The 22350-nt window shown below is 57.7% G+C and overlaps 3 protein-coding genes across 3 annotated transcripts in view; 2 read left to right on the top strand and 1 right to left on the bottom strand.

Annotated features, from left to right (window-relative positions):
• The first annotated feature begins 3917 nt into the window (after positions 1 to 3917).
• Positions 3918 to 8483, top strand: ASPHD2 (aspartate beta-hydroxylase domain containing 2). Its single transcript, XM_026036727.1, has 3 exons — positions 3918 to 4809; positions 6673 to 6786; positions 7464 to 8483. The coding sequence occupies exons 1-3, from the start codon at positions 3918 to 3920 to the stop codon at positions 7571 to 7573; spliced, it is 1116 nt and encodes a 371-aa protein (XP_025892512.1). The 3' UTR covers positions 7574 to 8483.
• A 1401-nt stretch (positions 8484 to 9884) lies between these two features.
• On the bottom strand, positions 9885 to 22023 carry HPS4 (HPS4, biogenesis of lysosomal organelles complex 3 subunit 2). Its single transcript, XM_026036679.1, has 13 exons — positions 21982 to 22023; positions 21796 to 21886; positions 21179 to 21322; positions 20107 to 20214; positions 19539 to 19655; positions 19319 to 19413; positions 19064 to 19136; positions 18315 to 18348; positions 17570 to 17666; positions 16203 to 17124; positions 13016 to 13148; positions 12288 to 12396; positions 9885 to 10722 (listed from the first exon to the last, which is right to left on the bottom strand). The coding sequence occupies exons 3-13, from the start codon at positions 21263 to 21265 to the stop codon at positions 10551 to 10553; spliced, it is 1947 nt and encodes a 648-aa protein (XP_025892464.1). The 5' UTR covers positions 21266 to 21322; positions 21796 to 21886; positions 21982 to 22023; the 3' UTR covers positions 9885 to 10550.
• The window catches only part of SRRD (SRR1 domain containing), a 3062-nt gene continuing 2290 nt past the window's right edge, over positions 21579 to 22350 (top strand). Inside the window, exon 1 of the mRNA XM_026036703.1 lies at positions 21579 to 21594. Within this exon, the coding sequence (XP_025892488.1) occupies positions 21579 to 21594 (16 nt within the window). The remainder of the gene's footprint in view (positions 21595 to 22350) is intronic.

Here is a 22350-nt window from a genome sequence, read left to right as displayed (position 1 = left end):
GGGGGAAAGACCCTTCCCCACCACCCTGCCACCTCGCTGAGGGAACCTGGGACCTCGGGTGCATCCAGGCACCCCCCAGTGTCGTGAGGCCATTGCAGGCTCTGCTGCTGTGCTTTGGTGAAAGGTTATGATGTAGCATGAGATAAGCGCCTCATTTAGCAGCTGTCAGGCTAATGCACAGGGCGAGGGAGTCAAGGCTCGAGCGCAGCTTCCCCGGGGAGGGAGTTTGCGTTATTTTTGGACTCAGATTACGAGAGAATAGAAATGAAGGGGAAAAAAAAAAAAAAAAGCCCTCGATGCTCCGGTTTCTCCTTGGTGACGCAGAGCAGGAGCCAATCCCGGCTCCCGCTCGGCTCTGCGGGCGCAGCAGCCATGGCGCCGGGTCGGCGCTGCCCGCGGCTCCCGCGCGGTCACGTAGCCGATGGATGCGCTGCGCCGGGGCCGGGGCTCCCCAGTGCGTGGTACATCATGCAGGAGGATCCCCCCGCGGCGCAGCAGGGATCCTGGTGGGACAGCACCGTGCCCAACAGGATACCCCTGGAGCGCAGCAGGGATCCTGGTGGGACAGCACCGTGCCCAACAGGATACCCCTGGAGCGCACCAGGGATCCTGCCGGGGCAGCACCGTGCCCAACAGGATACCCCTGGAGCGCAGCAGGGATCCTGCCGGGGTGGCACCGTGCCCAACAGGATACCCCTGGAGCGCAGCAGGGATCCTGCCGGGGTGGCACCGTGTCCAACAGGATACCCCTGGAGTGCAGCAGGGATCCTGGCGGGGCGGCACCGTGCCCAGTGCAGCCCGTGGCTGCTCCGGGCCATCCCGGCCTGGAATGGTGCTGCAGGCTCGTGGTGGGTGCCGGGCTCTGTGGGTGCCAGGGTCTGCAGGGTCCAGCTCAGGTCTGCAGCAGCTGGACAAGCGGCTCCAGAGCCGGCACATAGAGCCTGGAGCGTGCAGAGAGCGCCGTGCCGGGCATCCGGCACTGAGCGAGGGCAGAGACCAAAGGCAACAGGTCTGGCTGGTGCAGGGTGTACATTTTGGTGTAGGTCTGCACCTGCCCACGGGTGCTCCCGGGGCCCTGCGCCTGGCGGCATCCGCCTGTGCCAAAGGGGAATAGGCTGGGAAACAGCAAGCACGCAGGGAGGCTCAAGGCAAACTGCCTCTCTGCTAACGCTTAAGAGTTGTTAAGGGATGCCCAAAGTGATCAAGATTTTAGCTGCTCTACAGCCAACCTGCAGCGCTGGTCTCCTCTCTTCCGTAGTGTCAAAGCCTGGCAGCATCCAGGAGCAGTTTAGAAAGGGAACATATGGGGAGATGGCTGTGCTGGCCCCTTGGGAGGGCTGGATGAGCCAGAGAGGAGTGTGCATGGAGCGAGCCGCACGAACGGGCCGTCGCCTCCAAACACCAGGACCTGCCCGCTGCAGAAATGCACTGGTGGCAGCGCCCGCGCTCGTCCCCTGCAGCTCACAGCAACCCCCGGCGCCAGCGGCTGCTCCATGCAGTCCCGCGGTCTGTGTGTGGAGCGCCGGGCTCCTTCCGAAGAGCGCAGGTATCCAGGCAGCCGCGGGTGTCTGGAGTCGGTGCAGCCCTCCAAGCCAGGAGGGCGGGAGGTGTCTGCGGGCCAGGGAGGGGTCTTGCCTTTCTGTCCCCCCGACCAGCGCTCCCCCAGCCCTCAGACCTGCATTCCACAGGTGCCCTCATCCCGGCTGCTGCATCCTCATCCTGGCTGCTGCATCCCTGCCTGCTCGGGGACTGGCATCTCCCGCATCTTGGGTGCCTGCACCTTGGGTACAGCACCTTTGGGTGCCCCCCGAGGGCTGCAGCTGTGGCTGCTGGCACCCCTAGGACCACAATTTGCAGGACTGGTACCTCCTGGACCAGCATCCCCGGGACCAGCACCCCAGGACCAGCACCCCGGAATCAGCACCCAGAGTCTGGCACTGCTGGGACTGGCATCCCTGGGACCGGCACTCTCGGGAACACCATCCCTGGGACTAGCACCTCCAGGACTAGCACCCCCCTGACCAGCATCCCGGGACCAGCATCCCGGGACCAGCACCCAGGGACCGGAACCCCCGGGACCAGCATCCCCGGGACCAGCACCCAGGGACCAGCACCCCCGGGACCGGCACTCCCGGGCTCAGCACCGCGGCGCGCAGCATTCCCAAGGCAGCGTTCCCTGCCTCGCCGGATCCCGGAATTCCCGCGCGCCGCCGCAGGCCGGGAGCCGCAGCGCCCTGCGCCCCGCCGGCGGGCGCAGCGCCGCCCCGAGGCCGCGGCGAGGGGCGCGGCGGGGCGGGCCGGCCCGCAGCGGAGGGCGGGGCGGCGGCGCCTCGCCCGGGCCCGCAGGCGGCCGCCCCGGCTCCGGTTCGGGCTCCGGTTCGGGCTCCGGTTCGGGCTCGGGCTGCAGCGCGGCGGGGGCGGCGGCCCCTCCTGCTCGGGCTGCTGGGAGTTGTGGTCCGCGGCGAGCGGAGCGGAGCGGAGCGGAGCGGCCCGGGCGCAGGTCGGTACCGCGGCGGCGGCGGGAGCCAGGCCCGGCCCGGCCCGGCCCGCTTCGGTGCGGTGCGGTGCGGTGGGGCGGTGGCGGCGGCGGGGAAGGGGTCCCGGCGCGGGGCCCGCGCGGATCGGGGCTCGGTGCTGCCCGGGGCTCGGCAGCGGCCCCGCGACACCAACGCGGCAGGCAGCACCGCGCCGGGTGACACCGCCGTGCGGGTGACACCGCCGTGCGGGTGACACCGTCATGCCGGGTCACGCTGCCACGCGGGGTGACAGCGCGGTGCCAAGCGCTGGTGGCAGCGCTGCAGCAGGTGATGCTGCCGCGCTGGGCACCGCCATCCCGCCGCGCGGGAGCCCCTCGCGCTGGCCGCGCTCCAGCGCTGTAGTAACAGCCGCCTCGTGCCTCACCCCAGCGCTCGCTTACCCGGGCAGGCTCCGTGCCACGCTCCCGCCGGGCCGGTCCCGGAGAGCCCTGGCGCGCGGGCGGGCGCGAGGGCACGCGGGGAGGCCGCTGCGCTGGCCCCGGCTCGGCGGGCGCCTCTGCTCGGAGGCAGCACCAGAACTTTGTGCTGCATCGAGGCGTTCGGGCTTCATTATGTAACGCGCTGCTGCCTGGCACTGCCGCTCGCTCCCACATCCTGCACAACTTTGGTGCCGGCCTGAAGTGATCCCGCTGGTTTGCACTGCTGCTGCTGCCTGTTCGGAGCTGGAGCTCCTTGCCAGGGCGCCGTTGCCGGTGCCCAGCGCTGCTCGGGCACGTGGGGGGCCTCGCCACTGCAATCGATGGGAAATGGGAGCTTATGAGGAGCTGCAGGGGCCCGGCGGGAGGGCAGCGGGAGGGCACCTTCTCCAGCAGATCCCCCCCACAGTGGCTCCAAGCCAGCGCACAGAGAGGATGGAGCAGCTGCCCAGGCACTGCCCCCTTCCCTGGGCATCCTTCCCTGGGCCCCTCCTGCATGGAGGCTTCTGCTCCAGCCTCCCCCTCTGCAGGGGGCACAGCCAGGGCACAGGATTAGTGGGATTAGCACTGGGAGAGCTCGGATCACAGGGCGCCTGGACAGCAACACGGTTGGCGCGAAGGCAGCGTTTCCTCGACAGGCACCACGTGTGCCCAGGGAGCACCCAGCCAGCCCGGCCTCGGGCCGCGCGTGTGCGGCTGCAGGGGCGCAGGACCGGCTCCCGCGCAGCCCCCGCGCTGCACGGGACATTGCACGAGACGCGGTGCCTGCAACACGGGCTCTGCTTGGGACGGTGTGGGCAGCGCGGGGGTGTCCGTGCCCGTCCCGCTCCCTCACGCCTCTGCCTTTGTCCCCACAGAGCGGCGGCAGCGGCGCAGGATGAGCAGCTCCGGGGCGTCGTTGGGGCCCCGCGGCGGGCAGGGCGCTGCGCGGCCCCCGGGCACCTAGTGCGGCCGCGGGCCCTGCATGCTGTGGGTGCCCCTGAGAGCCGCGAGGCGCGAGCGCCGGGGCCCCGCGCGCGCCGCCCGCCGCCGCCGCCGCACCACCATGTCCCTGGAGTGGCTGACGGAGTGGAGCTGCTCCCTGGACGGGCTGCGGGACCTCATCGCCAGCGGCATCCAGTCGATCCGGGACTGCGACGCCACGGCGCTGGCCGCCGTCGCCTGCCTGCTGCTGCTCTTCGTCTGGTACTGCTACCACGTGGGCCGCGAGCAGCCGCGCGCCTACGGCGCCGCCGTCAACGCGCTCATGCAGGGCGCCGAGGCCAACGGGCTGCAGAACGGCTACGCGTACTGCCAGGCGCCCGAGTGCGTGCGCTGCGCGCACAGCGACGGCCTCAACCAGAAGCTCTACCACAACCTGCAGGAATACGCCAAGCGCTACTCCTGGTCCGGCATGGGCCGCATCCACAAGGGCATCCGCGAGCAGGGCCGCTACCTGAGCAGCCGCCCCTCCATCCAGAAGCCCGAGGTCTTCTTCCTGCCGGACCTGCCCACCGTGCCCTACTTCTCGCGGGACGCTCAAAAGCACGACGTGGAGTTGCTGGAGCGCAACTTCCAGACCATCCTGTGCGAGTTTGAGACCCTCTACAAGGCTTTCTCAAACTGCAGCCTCCCGCAAGGATGGAAAATGAACAGCACGCCCAGCGGCGAGTGGTTTACCTTTTACCTGGTGAACCAGGGCATGTGCGTGCCCAGGAACTGCAGGAAATGCCCACGGACGTACCGCTTGCTCGGCAGCCTTCGCACCTGCATTGGCAACAACGTCTTTGGGAACGCTTGCATCTCCATGCTGAGCCCCGGCACCGTCATCGCGGAGCACTACGGCCCCACCAACATCCGCATCCGCTGCCACCTCGGTAAGCGCCGGCCGCAGCGCCGCGGGGGTCCTTGGTGGGCACTGCGAGCCCTGTCCTGGTGCCAGCTCAGTCAGCGGTTCGTGCTGGGGCTGCTTTTGCTGCAGGGTCCCTGAGCGACCCCCTGGCTCTGCAGCCATCCCCATACTGGGACGGGGTCTGCCTGGGACGGGGTCTGTCTGGGATGCTGCTGCAACGCCGAGCTGCCTCCCAGTGCTTGTCCCACTCGCCTTCGGGGTTGAGGGGCTTTGCTCGCAACACATGTGCACGGTGCACAAGCACGCGGTGCAAAGAGCAAGGAGCAGCCTCGGAGGGGCCACGCGCTGCCTTCGTGCAAAGTCCCCGTGCGCGCGGGCCACCCCAGGGACATCCCCTCGGCGGGAGCCGCTGCTCGGTGGGCGCCTGGCGCCGCTGCGCCCGCGGGAGCGCCCGGCCCGCCCGTGCCCACGCGCGCAGATGGCCGGGAGTCTGCGGCGCTGGAAGCAGCGCGGCTCGCGCCGGGGGAGGAACCGCACGGGCCCTGCTGGCAAACACCGAGCAAGTGTTCAGCCAACTGCGCCCGGGTAAACACACCCCGCCTCGACTTGCCATTTAATTATCAGGACTCGCGGGCTTCCCGATGGCTCCAGCGCGTGCGCTCGGCCCGGGGAGCTGCTGGCCACTCCGTGCTGAGCGATGTGGAGGTTCGCTCGTGTGCGGGGGGCAGAGCCCGTCTCCGGGAATCGCAGCGCACGGGGCTGCTTTGGACCGAGACCTCCCCGTGGCAGCGCCGCGGGAAGAGGATGCTGCTCCGCCTGCAGCACTCATGGCACAGGCCCTTGCCGTGCGGGTTGGCCCTCGTCCTCTCGTGTCCCTGCCAGGACACGGTGCTGAGCTCAGGACAGCCCGAGGGGCCGCGCACGCAGCCCGCTCTCAGTGCTGGTGTCCCACAGGACGCAGCTGCGTGCAGGTGACAGCCAGTCTGGCTTGGACAGGCCAGAGGGGACCTGCCATCGGTGCAGGCGCTGCATAGAGCATCCCCAAGGGCCGGGACAGCGTCCCCGGGGCGCGGGCTCTGCAGGGAGCCGCTGAGCACCACGAGCCGCCGCCTCCGCGCTGCCCTGGCCGCCCAGCGCAGCTGTGCAGGCTGCTGCAGGGCTGCTGCATGGCGACGAGGGCTCGGCTGCCTGGGGGCAGGCGCGGGCAAAGCCGAGCAGTCCGAGCTCGTGGCTCCAGTGTTGGCATAGGAGCCTTGACCCCTCTGCAGCCGTCTGGGCATGCCCCGGGCCCCAGGTCTCGGCGGTCTCTGTGGGCGACGTTCCCGATGCGCAGGGCGGTGGGATCGGCCCTTGCTGCGCTGGCCTGGCTGGGCAAGGCCCCGTGTTATTGCCGGGGTGTCCCCCTCCACGCAGCCTCTCGCAGCTCCTCCTGCAAGGCTGCTGCAGCCTTCCCAATTGCGCGGCACATGCGGCGTCCCGGGTGGGTGACCAAGTGACAAGGCAGGCGCCGCGAGCGATGCAAGGTCAAGGAGGGAGCTTGTGGCAGAGCCAGGAATGGAGCCCATTTCTCTAGTCCCAGTGGAGCGTTTTGCTGCTAATGCAGCCTTGCAGTGTGATTGCAGCAGCGCTGGGGAGAGATAAGAGCGCAGCTGCCTCTGCCCCTGGCCCTGAAGCCAGAAAAATGCAGCAGGAAGGCGCCGTCCTTGTGCTCGTGCTGGCCGCAGGGCGCCAGCTTGGGGCTCGCGGGGCAGCCCGGGGCTCCTGCCCGGCCCGGCGGGTTCGGCAGCAGCCCCGGGGGCGGCAGGGAGGCCGGACCCGCTCGGGCAGCGGGGGGCAGGACGCTGGGGCGGCCCTCACGCTCCTCGCGCCTCTCTCTTTGCTCCCGAAGGTCTGAAGACCCCCAGCAACTGCGAGCTGGTGGTGGGCGGCGAGCCGCAGTGCTGGGCCGAGGGCCGCTGCCTGCTCTTCGACGACTCCTTCCTGCACACGGCGTTCCACGAAGGTGAGTGCAGCGGCGGCTCCTCCAGCTGTGGGGCCAGCCCCATGGCTGCGGGGCCGGGGGCACCCGGGTGCCCGTTCCCTAGAGCTGGGGCACCCCGAGCGCCGTGGCTGCAGCCCCGGGCAGCGGGAGCGCAGCGACGCAGGAGGGAAGGGCAGCTCGGCGCTCTGCCCGCGGCCGGATTAGCCGGCATTAGCTGCTGATGCCGTAAAAGCATCAAGCAGAGCTGCTCTCCGCAGGGGAATGCGGGAGGAGAGTGGGAGAATAACAGCTGCAGCTCCCACGTAGACTCTGCCGTGGATTGGGGAAGGCGGCTGATCTCGAGGTGTGCGCACGGGGAGGCCGGGGCAGCGCAGCGGAGCCGCTGCATTGCCCGTCCTGGGGCTGCAGGCAGAGCTGCCTTCCGACCACGAGCACAGAGCTGTCGCGCCGGCTGCCCGGGGCTGGAAACGACGGGACTTGCTGCAAAACGCAGCGAGGGCCGAGCCCGGGGCTGTGCGGAGGGGTGCGGGTCTGCAGGATGCACCCGCACGGTGCAGCGCGTGGCAGCAGCGCCGCTCCACGTCCCGCGGGGCTGCACGTTCCCCCTGGGGCTGCCCGTGCATGTCCCTGCCGCGGGCTGCGGCACCCGCGCCTTGCTGCGCGCTCAGGGCTCACCGCGCTCATCGTGTCCCACGCAGGTCCCCCGGAGGAGGGTCCCCGCGTGGTCTTCATGGTGGATCTGTGGCACCCCAACGTGGCAGCGGCCGAGCGCCAAGCCCTCGACTTCATCTTCGCCCCGGGACGATGAGCACGGCGCCTCGCTGCGTGCCCGACGCACGCGGCCGGCTCCCGGAGAGCATTCGCACACGGGCAGCCTGGGGCTCCTGGCTCCTTGTAAATGGAAACTTCCAACTGTATTCAGTCCCCATCTCTCTCTCCATCCTCCGCTTCAGGGATTCCTCTCACCATGACGGTGCATTATTTCACTCTGTGGTTAGATGCAGTACTACTGCAGTACATGTTATGTTGCTACTGTGTTTTGCAGTGTTCAGATTTAGACTAACCAATCCAAGGGTGTATGTTTGAATGTAATAATGTACAAATTTCCGTGGACATCAAAAGGCCACGCGCAGACAGCGCAAGCAAGGCGAGCGGCGCAGCGGGGCATGCTCGGGCGGCCCGTGCTCTGCCCAGGGCAGCTCTCGTGCACGGGGCCGTGCTGCATGTGTGCGGTGCCACCCAGGACACCCCGCGCCGCCAGCCCGGCCCCTTTGCCTTGACAAGTCACAAGGCATTTGGAGGAGCCCCAAATGCCGCCTCCCGGGGTGTCCCTGCAGCCGGAGCAGCGCAGGCAGCCCGGGGAGCGCCCTGCCGAGGGACGCGCCGCCGCAGCCCTGCGCTGCCACCCCACCAAAGGCTCTTCCATTGCCCACATCCCTCGCTTACCTGCAACTTTCCATCTCCAGCACTGGAGGCTGGGAAGCCCCTGCAGTGGCAGGGAAGCCTGTTTGGGAATGCAGAGCGCAGCTCTTGTTTTCCTGTGGACAAGGACATTGAAGGGAGGAGGCCACACGTCCTCCTGCTTCCTGATCCTCTCCTTTTCCTACAGCCGGAGCGAGCGTCTGGAGAGGGGCAGCTCCCGAATCCCTGATGCCATAGGAGGGTTTTCAAAGGCAGGGGACATTCGGGGGACATTCACCTCCACAGCACAAGGACTGCCCGCCGGGCGTCCCCCAGGGCCTCGAGGTGTCCTCTGGGTGCAGGGCTGCTCGGGGAGGTGCCACCCTAGGAGCAGAGCACGTCGAGGGTCCCGCCGGGCCTGCCCCTCTGCGGCCCCTGCGCCGCTCGCTTCCCGGCGCTGCTCCCAGCCCCTGCCCTGGGATTTCTACACCGATTTTTCAGTGATTACATTGCAAGATAAGGCAGAGATTTCAAGTACATCTGAAATATTTTTTACACCTGTCTTGTTACAGAATACCTGAAATGCATGATTTCTACACATTGACTATGGAATCTGAGGCGGCAGGCTGGCTTGTTAACTGTCTTACAGTTTGGTATCATTCATAGAGTGGATAAGCAAAGATTATCAATAAACAGTCGTGCTGAAAACCGAACGGGCTCTGCCTGCATGTTTAACTCCCCTGGGGTAGAGCAGAGCCCCGAGGATCTGGCCGAGCCGCCCCGACCTGCTGAGGTGGCTGCACCACGGCCTGGTTTCTGCACCTGCTCCTGGCTCTGGGCGCCCCGGGCTCCGTTTGCAAGGGATGCTCCAAGCCCCGGCTTGAGAACATCTGCTACTGCTCAACAATCTTCTCAATACTCCCAGCACTGAAGCTGGTCTTGGTGACCAGATGTAGTTCAAGAAGTAAAATAAAAGGAAGCCATCCCAGCAGCTCCACTCTGACAGACGGCATGGCAGATTGCAGCAGGAGATTTCTGCAGACAGCAGGCAAAATGATCTGTTTTGTGCTTTGCTGCTGTGCCAAAACTCCCTCCTGTCCCTTTCAGGCTTTTCTTTCAACTTTTTGGTTTTTCCTCATAGAGCAGACAACCGCTTCCCAAAACAGCCAGCGAGGAGCCAGCAGGATGCCCCAGGGAAAGCAGAGCAGCCTGAGCTGCCACGCAGCTCCGCTCGCTGTGCCACTGCCCAAGGCCAACCTCCCACAACGGGTCCCAAACAGAGCACCAAGCAGCACGGGGGACTCTCGCCTTGGACAGAGGAGTCTTGGGGACTCTGCTTTATTTTTCCACTGCGGCGCTGTGCGTTGGCACCAGCAGCAGCTGTGGAACACGCAGCACTGCCAGATGGCAAACGTGCCCCTGTGGGCAGCCCTCGGTGCCAACCCCACCCCGGGCTGAAGAAAGGGGACGCGTTGTCTGATGACACAGAGACAACAGCCACCGAGGAGCTATAAAGTCTCTTTAAGCAGCTCCCAGTTGCCTTTTCTGTCAACAGAGCACAGACAAATGGAGCAATGAGAGAGCAAGGAGGTGAAACTGGGTACTTGAGAGCAGTACCACCTGAGGAAGCAGCGGGGGAAGCAAAGGCCAGGGAGCAGGCAGGACTGTAGTGCATTTGGGCTCATGGACAACACCGCGGAGGCCCCTCGGGAGCAGCACCTCCCTGCCCTTGGCTGGCCGTCTGGACGGTACCGCACACTCTCTGAACGGCACAGAGGGACAAGGAGCTCCCCGATTCAGCTAGAGTAGAAGAAGCTACTGAGAGCTGCTACGGGAGGATTATTAGTTCTGCAGCACTCGTTCTCTTCCAGTTAGTCTGTTAATTCAAGGTAAGGAGTTACGCTGCAGCAAGGCACCATTTCTGTAGATTAAGAGATATAAATGAAGCCCAGGGCAGGCGCAGAACTCCAGGCAGGCGTCTGCCTGACATCTCTGAGAGCAAACACTGCCCTGCAAGCCGGCATCCTGCGGGCTTGGAGAGAGAAAAGGGCTTGACTTCAGGTTAAGGCAGGAGGCTCTGCCTGTGAGGGCAGAGCAGCTGGAACGGGGACACACACAGCGAACGTGAACCCGTGCCCCAACACGGCTGTTCTCTCTCTTCAGTCTTTGGTAAGTGCTAATCCACAGGACTCTGCACTAGCACAAACCGTGCTGCAGGCACAGGGTGATAGGGGTGTCCCCTCACCAAGCAAGGCAGAATGGAGACCCCATAGGCTTGGCAAAGAGCCTAAGGCCTCCAACAGAATAAATAGCTCGGAGGTTTTGCGTACTAAGATGAGCTAACTTTTAGCACAGGCTGAGACAGGTTGGCTCAGTGCATCAGTTCAGAGCAGGTTCACCCCGTGCTTCAGCAGCTTTTGCTTGGCCTTGCTTGGCAAGCTGAACGCGCTGTCGTGAGGGTTGGGAACACCGGAGTTGCGGAGCGGAGCGCCCAGCTGCTGGAAGTAGGTCTCCTGGACGGGATTACGGCAGGCGTACACGGCAGTGGAAGCGTTCCTAGCAGGACAGCAAAGAAAGGAACAGTCAGCAGCAAGAAATCCCTTTGTGCAAGATCCCTTCTACTCACAGGACACACTGATGCCCTCCCCAGGGGCTGGGCATGGGCATCTTTGTGGCACTGGCATCCCAAGGAGCTTGAGGGACTTTTAGGACTACCTCAGTAGAGCAAAGATACACAGAGTTAAAATGGGCATCAAAACTGTGCAACACACTGCCAGACAGCCTGGCAGAAGGGAATCCCAGGAGGGAAGCAGACGTTTTTTCTCAGGACTCCTGGCATCCTGACAGGGAAACCACCAAGCACCTCACCTTGTGGGACCCGCTCAGCAGCACCAACACCTATGAGTTCGGCCATCCCCCGGCACTGCCATGGCTGTGGAGCAGTCTAGGACCTCACGAGCTAAACCTGCCTCAGATGCAACATCCCCTCTTCCTAAGCACTGCAGGGAAAGCACTCAGTGCTGCTGCCCACAAGCCAGGCCCAGCAGAGCGCCTCTGCAGCAGGAAGGGCCGAGGTTATTTAGTCTCCTGTACAATGAATCCAAGACACTGGTGAGATATTGTAACCAAGATGCCTGAAGTCACTTACTAAAAGCCACCACGTAGTATTTACCTCTCAGTGGAGAGGGAGGCAACAAAGCAAAGGACTCTGCATTTCTCCTTGACAGAGGAAAGCAGGAACTGATATGTTTGCCAACAAACCTCTGTGACAACTCTTCATAAAATAAAGCAGTTTTAGTCATCTTGTTACTCAGTCTGATTCCCACATGAAGCTGCTTTTTTTGGGGCAACACAGAATATGTCAGCTTACCCAGTACTGAATTTAAAGAGCCAGTCAATGTAACACTGAACAGGGAGCTCTCCAGCATTAAAGTATGTGATTCACACTCCCTTGGCAAGCAGTGTTAGAGCAGTGAAACACATTACTTCCCGGAGTCACCTTTATCTCACCACACAGTGGGCAAACAAGCCGAATCTCTGCGCACGCAGGCGCCGTCCTGCGCGAGACCACGCAGGAAACGGGGCGGGCGCCGCAGCACGAGATCGGCCTCAGCTGCTGCCGCGTGGAAGGGCTCTGGCTGCGATAAGACCATCTTGCTTGGCGCATCACAATTGAGTTTGCCACGCACATTACAGTGTGTTTCCAACCCAACAAGCCGTGCAAGAAAACAAAATCTAGGTTGCCAATTGTGGGCGCCTTTGGCTCCCAGCCGAGACACAAATTTATTAGGAACAGCTATATTTAAAACTGCATCTTAGAACCTTATGGTGCCAGGAACTGGCAACACATTATATCTTAATCCAAGCCCTTGGCACAACAGAGCTGTGCGGGTGCCGTTCTAGCTTCGCAACACCCTTACCAGCCCACAGGAAGACCATCCAGCAGCGCTTGCCTACAGAGCAAACACGAGGGGAGATGGTGACGTGACAGCTCTTGGCAAGAGACAGCGGTGTGGTCACCGCACACGCCAAACCTCACCCAGATTCAGAAAAGGGGTTCCCCACCCTGCTGTTCACCAGGGTATTCTACACTCTTGTGCCTGGAAGAGAAAAGATTTTACCTAATTAACATTTCTGAAACATCTGGAAAGTGACTGAAGTCAGCGTGGATGAGCGTAGCAGCTCTCAGGAAGTGCCGATCCATAGGGCCGGGGGTGTGAGGCAGGTTGGCTGCAGAACAGGAAGAAAGAGCATGTGTTCAAAGCCCTCTGGAAAGCAGCCTGCCCTCATTCTATTGTCAAGGGGTTCAGGACGGCAGCTGTTCAGGAACTGTGGGAAAACAGAGGCCGGGCGACACCCTAAATCCCAGTGGCACATCAATGACATCTGTCAGCGGTTCGGATTTTGCTCGGCCATGTGTGAACAGAAACCCTGGAGTCCCCTTCCCCACGGGTGCACAGACCAGAGGGGTGAAAGGAAGGCCCAGGGCAGCCGAGGATCCCTGGGGTTCCCGGTGCCGCCGTGCGCTCGGCCACAGCCCTTAGCAGAACCCCAGGCAACACGTTTCCCACGGAAGCACCAGCTGCCCACACTCCATCTCCAAACGGCCGCTGGCTCTCACCCAAACACAACCGTGATCAACTGTCTTGAGCAGATTACAAACTCACCCAGGACAAATCCTTCTCAGCAGGGCCTTTATCCAGGCCACTCCATAAGGATAAGTTATACTAACTTACAGGCAGTGTTTCAGAAAAATTGTGTGAAACGTGAGGAAAGGTTACAACAAACCCCGTTATCAGATCCAATCCCTCTTCTGAAAAGACTGCTCTTCTGGGAGACGCAGACTTACCTGTGAGCACATTCTGAATGGAGTCATAGTGAGTGAAACTGTATGTTGTCTTGGCAGAAGAGGAGGGGTCTTTGGGCAAAGTTTCCCTTAGATGAACCTCAAGGCCATTCAGAGAAGCCAGACTGCTGTGGTACTGCAAATGGGGCAAAAAAGCAAGTGTTAGAGCAGATATTTCCAAGGAGGAATAACAGAGGGCTCTCAGGGCTGAGAGCTGGGCTAGAAGCACAGGTCAGTGTAAGGAGGGTTCAGAAAAGGGCAACAGAGCCTGAAAAAGTGCTATTAAACCATGTGATGCCATTAATTACAGCAGAACGCAAGACTCCATTAATTCTCTACCAAATATTACTCTCTAAGGCTCCTTTTCTCAGCCTGCTGTCCATGACTCTCAGCAGCCACACAAATATTCCTTTGTTTACAGACTCAACACAAACCAGTTGCTCTTATACAAGACAGACAGTAGAGCACAGGCGGAAGTTTTATAGACTTGGGCTTGATTTAATTGCCGGCAGTGCTTCATGCAGCGCCCTCTCAGTGCTCAGATCTCCCCTTGGCTTCCAGGGCCTGACTAAGAGTGGCCGCTCTGTCTCCCCTCCGAGTTTCCAGCTAGCAGCAGGGGATTATCCAAGGAAAACAAGTGGAGCAGCCTCATCTGTGCACCAGGGCCAGCAGGAGGCCTGAGCACAAAAGGCAGCTACTTGATTGACTACACAGCAACAGAGCCCTCCTGGCCTTGCCAATGCCTGCTGCACCTCTGAGGGCTGCTTTCCAGAGCCGTGCAGACAACTGCTGCCTCGTGCAGCTCTGAGCAGCTGGGATGGGTCTGGAGCCACGGGAGGAAAACACGGCCCCGGGCTGCTAAGGAGGAAGGTGCAGAGGGGACGGCCTGTCTGGCCACGCAGGGACGAGACCTCCAGCTCCCAACCTGCAGCCGCCTCCTGCCAGGTGCTGGGAAGCTTCACCCTGTGATCACCCTGAGGATCAAGCCTCAATGCAGCATCACCTACCCTTGACCTTGCTGCCCACAGAGCAGATTTTCTTTCTGCGTAATGTAATGAAGAGTAAGACCTGAAGACAGGCACAGACTGAGCCTGGGAGCACTTGTGCTCTGTAGAGAAAGTCCGTATTAGAAACCGCTTTCCCGGGGGATGATCTGTACTTCTCGCTGTCCTTAGCAGCACAAGCAGCATATTTTACCTTTCTTTGGTGTCATTCAGGAGCCTCAAAGCATTCGACCAACATCAATTATAACTGAGCTTGGACATCCCTGAGAGCTGAGGGTCATTTTTAATCTACAGATAAACAAAGGAATAGGCAGGCTGAGGTTAATGCCGCAAATCCACCGTGACTCCGGCGGCAGCACCTGGGAGTCACCGGCTCTGCCTCCCAGAACGGCAGGACACGCAGCACATTCTGCTGGGAAAGAACAAATATCTGGGCCCAGGGGAGGAGGAGGATGCAGGGAACGCAGGCAGGGTCAGAATCAACGCTGTGTACGAGCAGGGTTTTGCTAAAATGAGATCAAAAGCAATATCGTGTGTGATGGAAGACAGCACACGGGAAAAATGTAAGCCTGAATTGAACAGGATTTTCTGAAAACTGGGGCAATATAAATAGGAAAATTGATTGTATTTTTGTTCTAACAACAGAAATAGAGTGTATCAGTGTTATGTAGTGAATCTCAATGCCTAAAGATCTGAATGACAAATTGAACCAGGATGGGTCCACCCTGCCTAGAGGTGCTTTTGCCGAGGATATTAATGAGAGGAAAAGAAGGGCAGCGTGAGCCTGTGACTAGCAAAGAGCTAAGTTGAAACCAAGAGGGGCCATCTCCAGGCCAGCTGCATCCTTCAGATGCTGCTTTTCCATGGCAGGTCAGATCTAACACGAGGCAGAGCTCAGCCTGCTCTGCAGACCGGTTCCTGGTGGGCATGCGAGGGCCAGGCATGCCCAGCTCTGCGGCCATGCAGGTTGCTGCAAAACACATGGTGCCTCGGAGCTTGGCGGCGCTGCAGCCTGGCGGGCTGCAGGCAGAGCCAAGGAAAAGGAAGAGCTGAGGTTCTGCATAAGATAAAAATGACCCTTAGTTCTCAGGAATGCTAATTCCCACCCACACACATTCCTCCTTCCCCTCCACCAGCAGGGGAGATGCTCCAGACTGGGCACCAGTGTCACCAGCTGATCTAAAATGGGCAGAAAGGGAGTGGGAGCCATCTCAGGCACCCAGTTCAAGCTGCCCTTTCTGCCCCTGCTGCACCGAGGGGCATTCCCCTCTTTATGGGGGTCACCAGCACAACCAGCTCCGAGGCAAAAGGAGCACCCTTGGGGCTCACTAATGCGGGGAGGCTGCATTAGTCTGAGCTTCCCTCCACCTTCCAGCCTGACAGATAAAGAAATGAGGTTGTTCCCATGGCAACTGGCACATCAAAGGGGCTCTGCAGCTTTGACTCAGCTCCGGCTGAGGGAGGCAGAGGCCAGCGTCAGCTCTGCAGGCTGCTGCCTCTCGGATGCACCATCGGGCTGCGTACAGAAAGCAGCCAGAGTCCTGTTGGGTTGTCCTGGTCCATCACGTGCACGAGGCACCCAAATGGCACTTTGTGCCCAGCACAGCTCCCCTGGGGGGCACCGCCAGGGAGCAGCAGGCTAAGGATGCAGGGAGCCAGACGGGCATTCGGAAAGGAAACACTTGTGCAGCTTGCTGCCAGACACACATCTCACCAATGCCTCCAGAGTGAGAAGCTGTGACACACAACATGCAGGTTAAGCAACACACAACAAACCTTGTTTTCTGAATGCCACTATAAAGCTGACAGGGTTTCCCTACAAATCCCCAATACAACACAGGCCTTTGGCAACCGGTGGGGCTGTCTCAGGGTCACATCAACACATTCTGCTCAAGAGTACTCCTTAGTACTGGCACTAACAGACAGGCTGTGGGAGTTATCTGTAATAAGGCTCTCACCTCTGAGGCTTGCTGCCTTATATTTCCTAACAACTTCCAGGATATCTTTTGTTGCAGGGGCTACCCCTAAGCCAAATGGCTTTGCCTTTCACACTGCAAAGCAGGCAAAGAAAGAGATGGGAACGAAGCTTCAACGCTCACTTCTCACTTCTAAGTCCTGTCGCAGGCCGCCACCACAAGACAAGCAGCAGAGAAGTAGCTACAGATTTGGAAGATGTTCCCGCTTACCACATCTTCAATGGAGCTCTGGTCCTCTCTGAGCTGATCCTCAGCCAGCAGGGAGAGAACTAGTCCCTTAATGCAGTGAACATACAAGCTCATCCTAACTGGTTTGCACTGTCTGCCTGAATCAACACTGCCCTGAGCTGCCAGGCTGTCCACCTGAAGAGCTGGGTCACTCTCCCCGCTGCTGGGGCAGCCTGTGGTCTCTGCTGTGTCCCTGGGTCGAGTCTCCTGGGCATCTGCAGCAGGCACTGAAGTCCTGCTTTTGTGCTCTGGTTGTGCAACAGTGGTTGGATGATTCAAATCCCAGACATTACTACCAGTTTCACTACTGCTCTTTCCAGGGATACTGTTTTGGCTGACAGTTCCTTGCTGGTCTTGTTCACTTGACTTCCTCCTGCTTGGTTCTTGAACAGGAGAGCAAACAGACGGACTGCCACTGGCTGCAGGATGCCTTTGGAAACTGTGCTCTTTAACAGCAAAGTCCACAACGGATTCCCCCATGCTCTGACTCTCCTGGACATACGGGTTTGGAAAGAAAAAGCCTTCCAGGGATAGACCTGTAGTCTGAGCACACTCGGCATTTTGGAGTTTGGAAGTGCTTGGCAGTTCTTCCAGGTGTGTCTCTGATGAGAAGGATGCTCTTCTCAGCTCTGGGCTTTTGCTGCCCGGGTACTGCCATTCTGCAGTTGGGGAATTCCTTGTGCTGGCTTCTGGTTCGGGGAAGCCCTTCGCAGCGCCTGTGCTTGCAAGGCTGCCTGCCTGCGTCACATCTGCTGCTGCAGCTGTGCTTGGAGCCTGCTCAAGGGACTCCTGGACAGAGCCACTATTCACATCTTGGTATTCAGGAACCCCTGATGATTCTGAAGTTACCTGGGAGTGGAGAGTGTCCTTGTCTCCTCTAGGACTTGCTGGGGACATGGATGACCTAGAAGGAGATGAAAAGTTGATTAGACTACTGATTAGCTCCTCTTTGGAGTTACTAGTAACACTGCTACAAAGTACAAGTATCTCAGCAAAGCGCAGGCTGAGTTCTGACCCAGCTGAAAAGCCTGAGCCTCATGCATTGCAGGCCCCTGGAATGCTGCTCCCTTATTCACAAAGCACAAGGGTTTTAAGCAGAACACAACGAACTGAGAAGCAACAGAAGAGCACAGTTGGTCTTGAGACACAGTTTTGCTTTAGGCTGCTTCACAACAGTAGATACCACAAGTCTTGTCCATCCTCAAAGGCCCCAGGCAGCCTTAACAGCCAAGCAATAGAGTGTGAATTAGCGTCAGAGCAAGCAATTAACAACAGCTATTGAGGACTCACTGCTACATGTTAGATCACTTTCTGCAAAGGCTTCTTCATGTCTCAAATTCATTTCCTACCTAGTCATCCACTCTACTGGAAAGTCTCGGAGCACCGAGACTTCATCTTCTGTTAGGAAAACCGTAATGATACGAACTCCCCGCGGCAATGGAGAATCTGGAAGAGCAATGGAGGTTGGAGGAATTAAATTAACATGTTCCCACACAACAAACAGAAGCCAAATTCCATCAGTGCAAAGGCTCCTGTGTGAAGACACTCTCATTCTGTACCCTGGGTCATTCTGGGAACTGACAAAATCTGACTAGGCAGCATTTTTCCATCCACTTAACATCTGACACAGTTAAACTTTCCCCCCCTCTTTTTCTTGGTTTGTTTGTTTGCTTTTTTTTGTTGGTTTTTTTTTTCCCCTATCTTGTCAGCAAACCTTTAAAGTGAAGTGATGCTAAAAAATGTCAAGTGAAGATTTGGACTGAAACCATCAGTGACCTACTGTCTCGGTGTCATCAGTGGCCAGGCAGACACATGGGGAAGTAGAGTTAAAATAGGTGTGCTGATAATCTGCAAACTCCTAATTAAACCCCAAAAAACACACTCCTTTGCTCGAAGGACTAGTTGTGGCTAACACAACACCCCCTGGCACTCCTTGGCTAGAGGCAGCCATCCCTCAGCAATATATTTTCACATTCAGCAACAGATTCAACAGCAGTCCCAGAATCTCTCACTGCAGAGAAGTCAGCCCCAGACAGCTGCCCACACTCTGCTGCTGTGCTCTTGGCAATCAGCACTCTGCAGCTAGATGCTCACCAGGCTCCCGCTGCTCCTCACCTCCAGGCTCGCTCTGAAAGAAAAGCCAAGAATCAGCTTTGCAGCATGACTCAACACTTGCCACTGATGCTATCACGACACCTCCCCCTGCCTACATAGAGAACAACGGGAGTTCACCAGACACCAGGGACACCAGACCCAGGAGAAAACGCTGGATCACTCCAGCGTGTCGCACCATGATTTGTTCTCTATGCAGCCCTCAGACTCAAGGGGGCTTTTCCCAGCACAGCTCAATTCAAGGACAAATATCACAATCTGCCACTACTGTCTACTCATGGCACAGAAGTTTAGACCAGTCTCCTCTCGGCCAGAGTCAAGACTTTTATGTTGAGATCTTAACAGCCTTTTTATTTTTTGGCTAGGTCTCAAATCATGTGAATACTTTTTTTTTTTTTTTTTTTTTTGAAAACACTTTTAATGGAAATGAAAACTGATCCATTCTGTTGGTCACTTTTAGATATTTGTTACAAACATTTACTACTAAATATCCAAATCTGAGTAAGAAGCTAATCAAACAAAGAATTTCTGAAGTCAGCAGTTGAATTACTGGGGGAAAAAGAGCAAATTCCTACTGCAGAAGTCCTGAAACCTTACTGAATCTGAGCTCATAAAAACTTCTAGTGTCAGCAACAACATTTGTTCTTGGCAACAGCATGTGTAAGATGTACATGTGAAGAACTCCCCGCACAGTGAGTTTCTGCATGCAGTGCATTCGTTCAGCACCGTACCTGGCCTGAAGATTCACTGCCCTGGAGGAGAACTTTGGCAGTAAGAGGAGGTGGCAGCTGGGTACTCACAATCCTGAAAGAATAAAATCAAGTCATCCATGAGCACGGTATCGTTTCTTCAAGCTCAGCTGTAGACTATCATCACTCGGGACAGGCCTGGGCAGCAGCATTGCTTGCCTTGCTCTGCTCCCCCCCTCATAGGCTCTCTGGGACCACAGCCCTCTGTGACCCTCTGCGTAACGCCTGGTCACTTACAAGCCCCTGTAGAGAACGCAGCCTGCCAAGACATGGGCGCACCGCTGGCAGGTTTGCAAGATGAGAGCTGCTTTCAGTAAGAGCAGCGGATCCACCTGGGGAAGGAGAAACAGAAGTTGAGCCAGAGAGTCCTTGGAAAAGCTCCAAGCAGCAAAGAGAAACAAAAACTCTAGCCCTAAGGCAGGCCTAGAGGTAGATGAAACAGAGGATAGGCTTTTACCTTGGTTTTGTCCAGATTCCAAAGAGAATTGAAAATCTTGTGGAGGTCATTTGTGTTTTTTTGGATATGCTCGATATACTTGTCCCACTGCTTGCTCAGCTCTTCCTGAGAAAATGCCTAGGGACAAGAAAAATCCATATGGTTGTCACACCACAGCCTCTAATGCATTCAGGATGATTAGACACAATCAATGTGGGACATTAATTGTAAGTGGAAGCTCATATAAGGATAAGGAGAAAGAGGACACAGAACACCTTCAGACTGAACATCTCAGAAACTCCTGTGTTATGGGATTTGCCAGCCGAAGGGTGGACCAGGAGAACTTCATCACTTCATGTTGAGAACAGCAGCACAGGGTGGGACAGCAAATGACTGCAGTGTCTCAGTGCAACAGGAGCATGGGCCTGGTCCCAGTTTTTGAAGTGTGAGCTTGCTCTGACCCTTGCAAGTAGGAAGACAGTGCAAGGCAACAAGGCAGCGCGTGTGCTCCTGGACAAAGCTTGGCCAATATGGGTGGTGACAAGATCTCTTCCGAGCCTGAAGCATCACAATGTTGCTCCTTACTTACCGTGTAAGCGTGGTGCACGGGTCCATTGTAAAACCTGAAGAGGCTGATGAGCTGCTCCAGGAACCGTCTACAGCTGACATCAGGGAGCTCAACAGCACAGCCCAGAACCTTTAACACAGAAAGCCAAGGATGAAGAACGTTCATAGACACAACCCAGGGCCAGCAGGTGAGAACAATTCTTATTGCTTTCAAACTGAGTATTAAAGGACAAACACACAGTTCTATGGCAGGCAAATGTCACCCACATTCACAAATATGACAAAAGAGTAAATCCAAAAATACCCACAGAAGAGCTTTGTCACAAATAAGAAAAATGAATGATACTGGAAATTCAGAATTGCTCTAGTAGCTAAGGGCATTTTCCTGAAAGTAAGTACTCAAATTCACCTGGCATTACAGAGACGATGATGCCTCTTTTAGCTTTTGAGCTGCCAGGAAGAAACAGAAGTGCAAGAGCCTTCTGCTCTGGGAACTAAGCGAGTCCAAACAGCCCCACCAACGACAGAGGTCTTACAGTTCTTAATCCAGTTTCCAGGGGATGGTCTGGGGTATTTTTGTCAGGACTATGCTGCACACTGATTTAAAGGCTAAGTATTTATTAACACTGAGAAAGTCTGCAGGAGGGGATACTGAGGGTGAGAAGGGAAGAGCAGTCAGACTACAAAACTAGAGTCTGAGTCCTTGCTTTAAACTTTGGTACAGACTTGTTTCCAGTCATTGCCAAGAGCCTACAGAGACATATATAGTTACACAGATCTCAACTTTTTGTAGCCATTGCCAGGTACATTTTAAGAAAATGTGTGTGGTGTGGACACATAAATGAGGGACACCACGCTATTTTTCACAGAACAGCTGAAGTAACTGCCACTACACACGCTTGTACACTGTGGTAAACAAAATTTAAGTTACCTTGCAATGAAAAGTTGTGCATTGCAAGTTCACACCCTAGCTCTCCCCAGGTCTATTTGTGTGCAGGCCCATACCCTGAAAAAAAAAGCCCTCTTAGTTTGATAATAGTTGGGATTTCTCATTGTTTTGGTTCTTCCACCGCCTCCGGATCTCTTGAACTCACCCACAAATAGTCTCCATCCACTATAACTGCAAACTTGAGCTTTCTCAGCCGAATGAGCCTGGGAGGAACTCCAGAAATCTCAGTCATACAACGCACCACTCCTGCAATCTGTCCACACAGCAGCTCCTGCTGGTCGGGGAGAGTCTGTTGAAGACAACAGGGGAGAAAAGGTCTTTTTTTTTTTTTTTTTAAGGACATGAAAAATATCACTACCGCACTCACTTAAAAAATGATTACAAAAACATTTCAATTATAAATCAAATGCAGCAGCATAGGAAACTTGTGTGGAAAAAATAACTGGACTGCTAATTCTTCACCTGGGCAAGGGCCCAGGGCTCACGTGGAGCACTCCGTCATTGCTGGGGTCTATTCACAGAGCTGGACCCTGCAGGGTGATTCCATGGACAGGAATCCAGGCGAGGGAGCAGTGCAACACAGCCATGTCCCGCATGGGAAAGCGGGGTGCTCGCGGGCACCCTGCGCGCTGGAGCATCATTCCACCTAGTTCTGGCTTTTAAAGCTTTTGAGAACACATCGTTATCCCAGGCACAACCTGGGATCATCGAAGGGATTACCAGTACAGGCAATACAGGCACTAAAATAAAAGCAGGAATTACCTGAGAAGGATAAAAATAACAAATACCAGCACTTGTGGGATCTCCCTCTTCCTTAACCTTTGAACCATCATAGAGGAAGAAGTAATTCCACCTGTAAAAGCAAAACAAGGGCAGAAACGATCACGTTTGGAAACCGCTACACTTCTTCCGCTGCTATTATTTTGGACAGACAAATATTGTTCCTACGTTGCTCCTACACTGCCGTTTCCTTTCAGGCACAAAGAGAGCTTTAACAGGGCGCCACGCTAATAAACTCGGCCATATTTGTGAGTCTAAAATAGACTCTCTAATCCTACATCTGAAGAAAAAAAAAAGGGGGAAAAAAGGGATTTGTCGGTGTGCCGCATCCTGAGCCGGAGTAACCGCGTGTCAGCGACGCGCGGCCCGAGCAGCCCCCAAGCCTCGGGGCACTGGAAACGCTCCCTGCGCGGGAGGGCCCGACCGCCCCCGCCAGGGCGGCTCCCCGGGCGCCGTTAACGACCCCCCCCTTCTCCTCCTCCTCCTCCTCCTCCGGGGCCGGGCGGCTCGTCCCGCGGGCTCCCCGGGGCCGGGCCC

The sequence above is a fragment of the Nothoprocta perdicaria genome, unplaced genomic scaffold (assembly GCF_003342845.1).
Source record: "Nothoprocta perdicaria isolate Ctin4 unplaced genomic scaffold, notPer1 scaffold_185, whole genome shotgun sequence".
NCBI classification, from domain to species: Eukaryota; Metazoa; Chordata; class Aves; order Tinamiformes; family Tinamidae; genus Nothoprocta; species Nothoprocta perdicaria.
The sequence above is the reverse complement of the archived record's forward strand: the minus strand, read 5'-3'. Positions and strand labels throughout refer to the sequence as shown.

Excerpts from the sequence above, each read along its gene's own strand:
- HPS4 (XM_026036679.1), bottom strand. The coding sequence starts at position 21,265 with ATGACTGAGATTTCTGGAGTTCCTCCCAGGCTCATTCGGCTGAGAAAG. Across the intron at positions 19,414-19,538 it reads GGAATCTGGACAAAACCAAG|GTGGATCCGCTGCTCTTACT; the intron begins GTAAAAGCCTAT and ends CTCCTTCCCCAG. Across the intron at positions 13,149-16,202 it reads AGAGCTCCATTGAAGATGTG|TACCACAGCAGTCTGGCTTC; the intron begins GTAAGCGGGAAC and ends CCCCATTTGCAG.
- ASPHD2 (XM_026036727.1), top strand. The coding sequence starts at position 3,918 with ATGCTGTGGGTGCCCCTGAGAGCCGCGAGGCGCGAGCGCCGGGGCCCC. Across the intron at positions 4,810-6,672 it reads CCGCATCCGCTGCCACCTCG|GTCTGAAGACCCCCAGCAAC; the intron begins GTAAGCGCCGGC and ends TTGCTCCCGAAG. Across the intron at positions 6,787-7,463 it reads GCACACGGCGTTCCACGAAG|GTCCCCCGGAGGAGGGTCCC; the intron begins GTGAGTGCAGCG and ends TGTCCCACGCAG.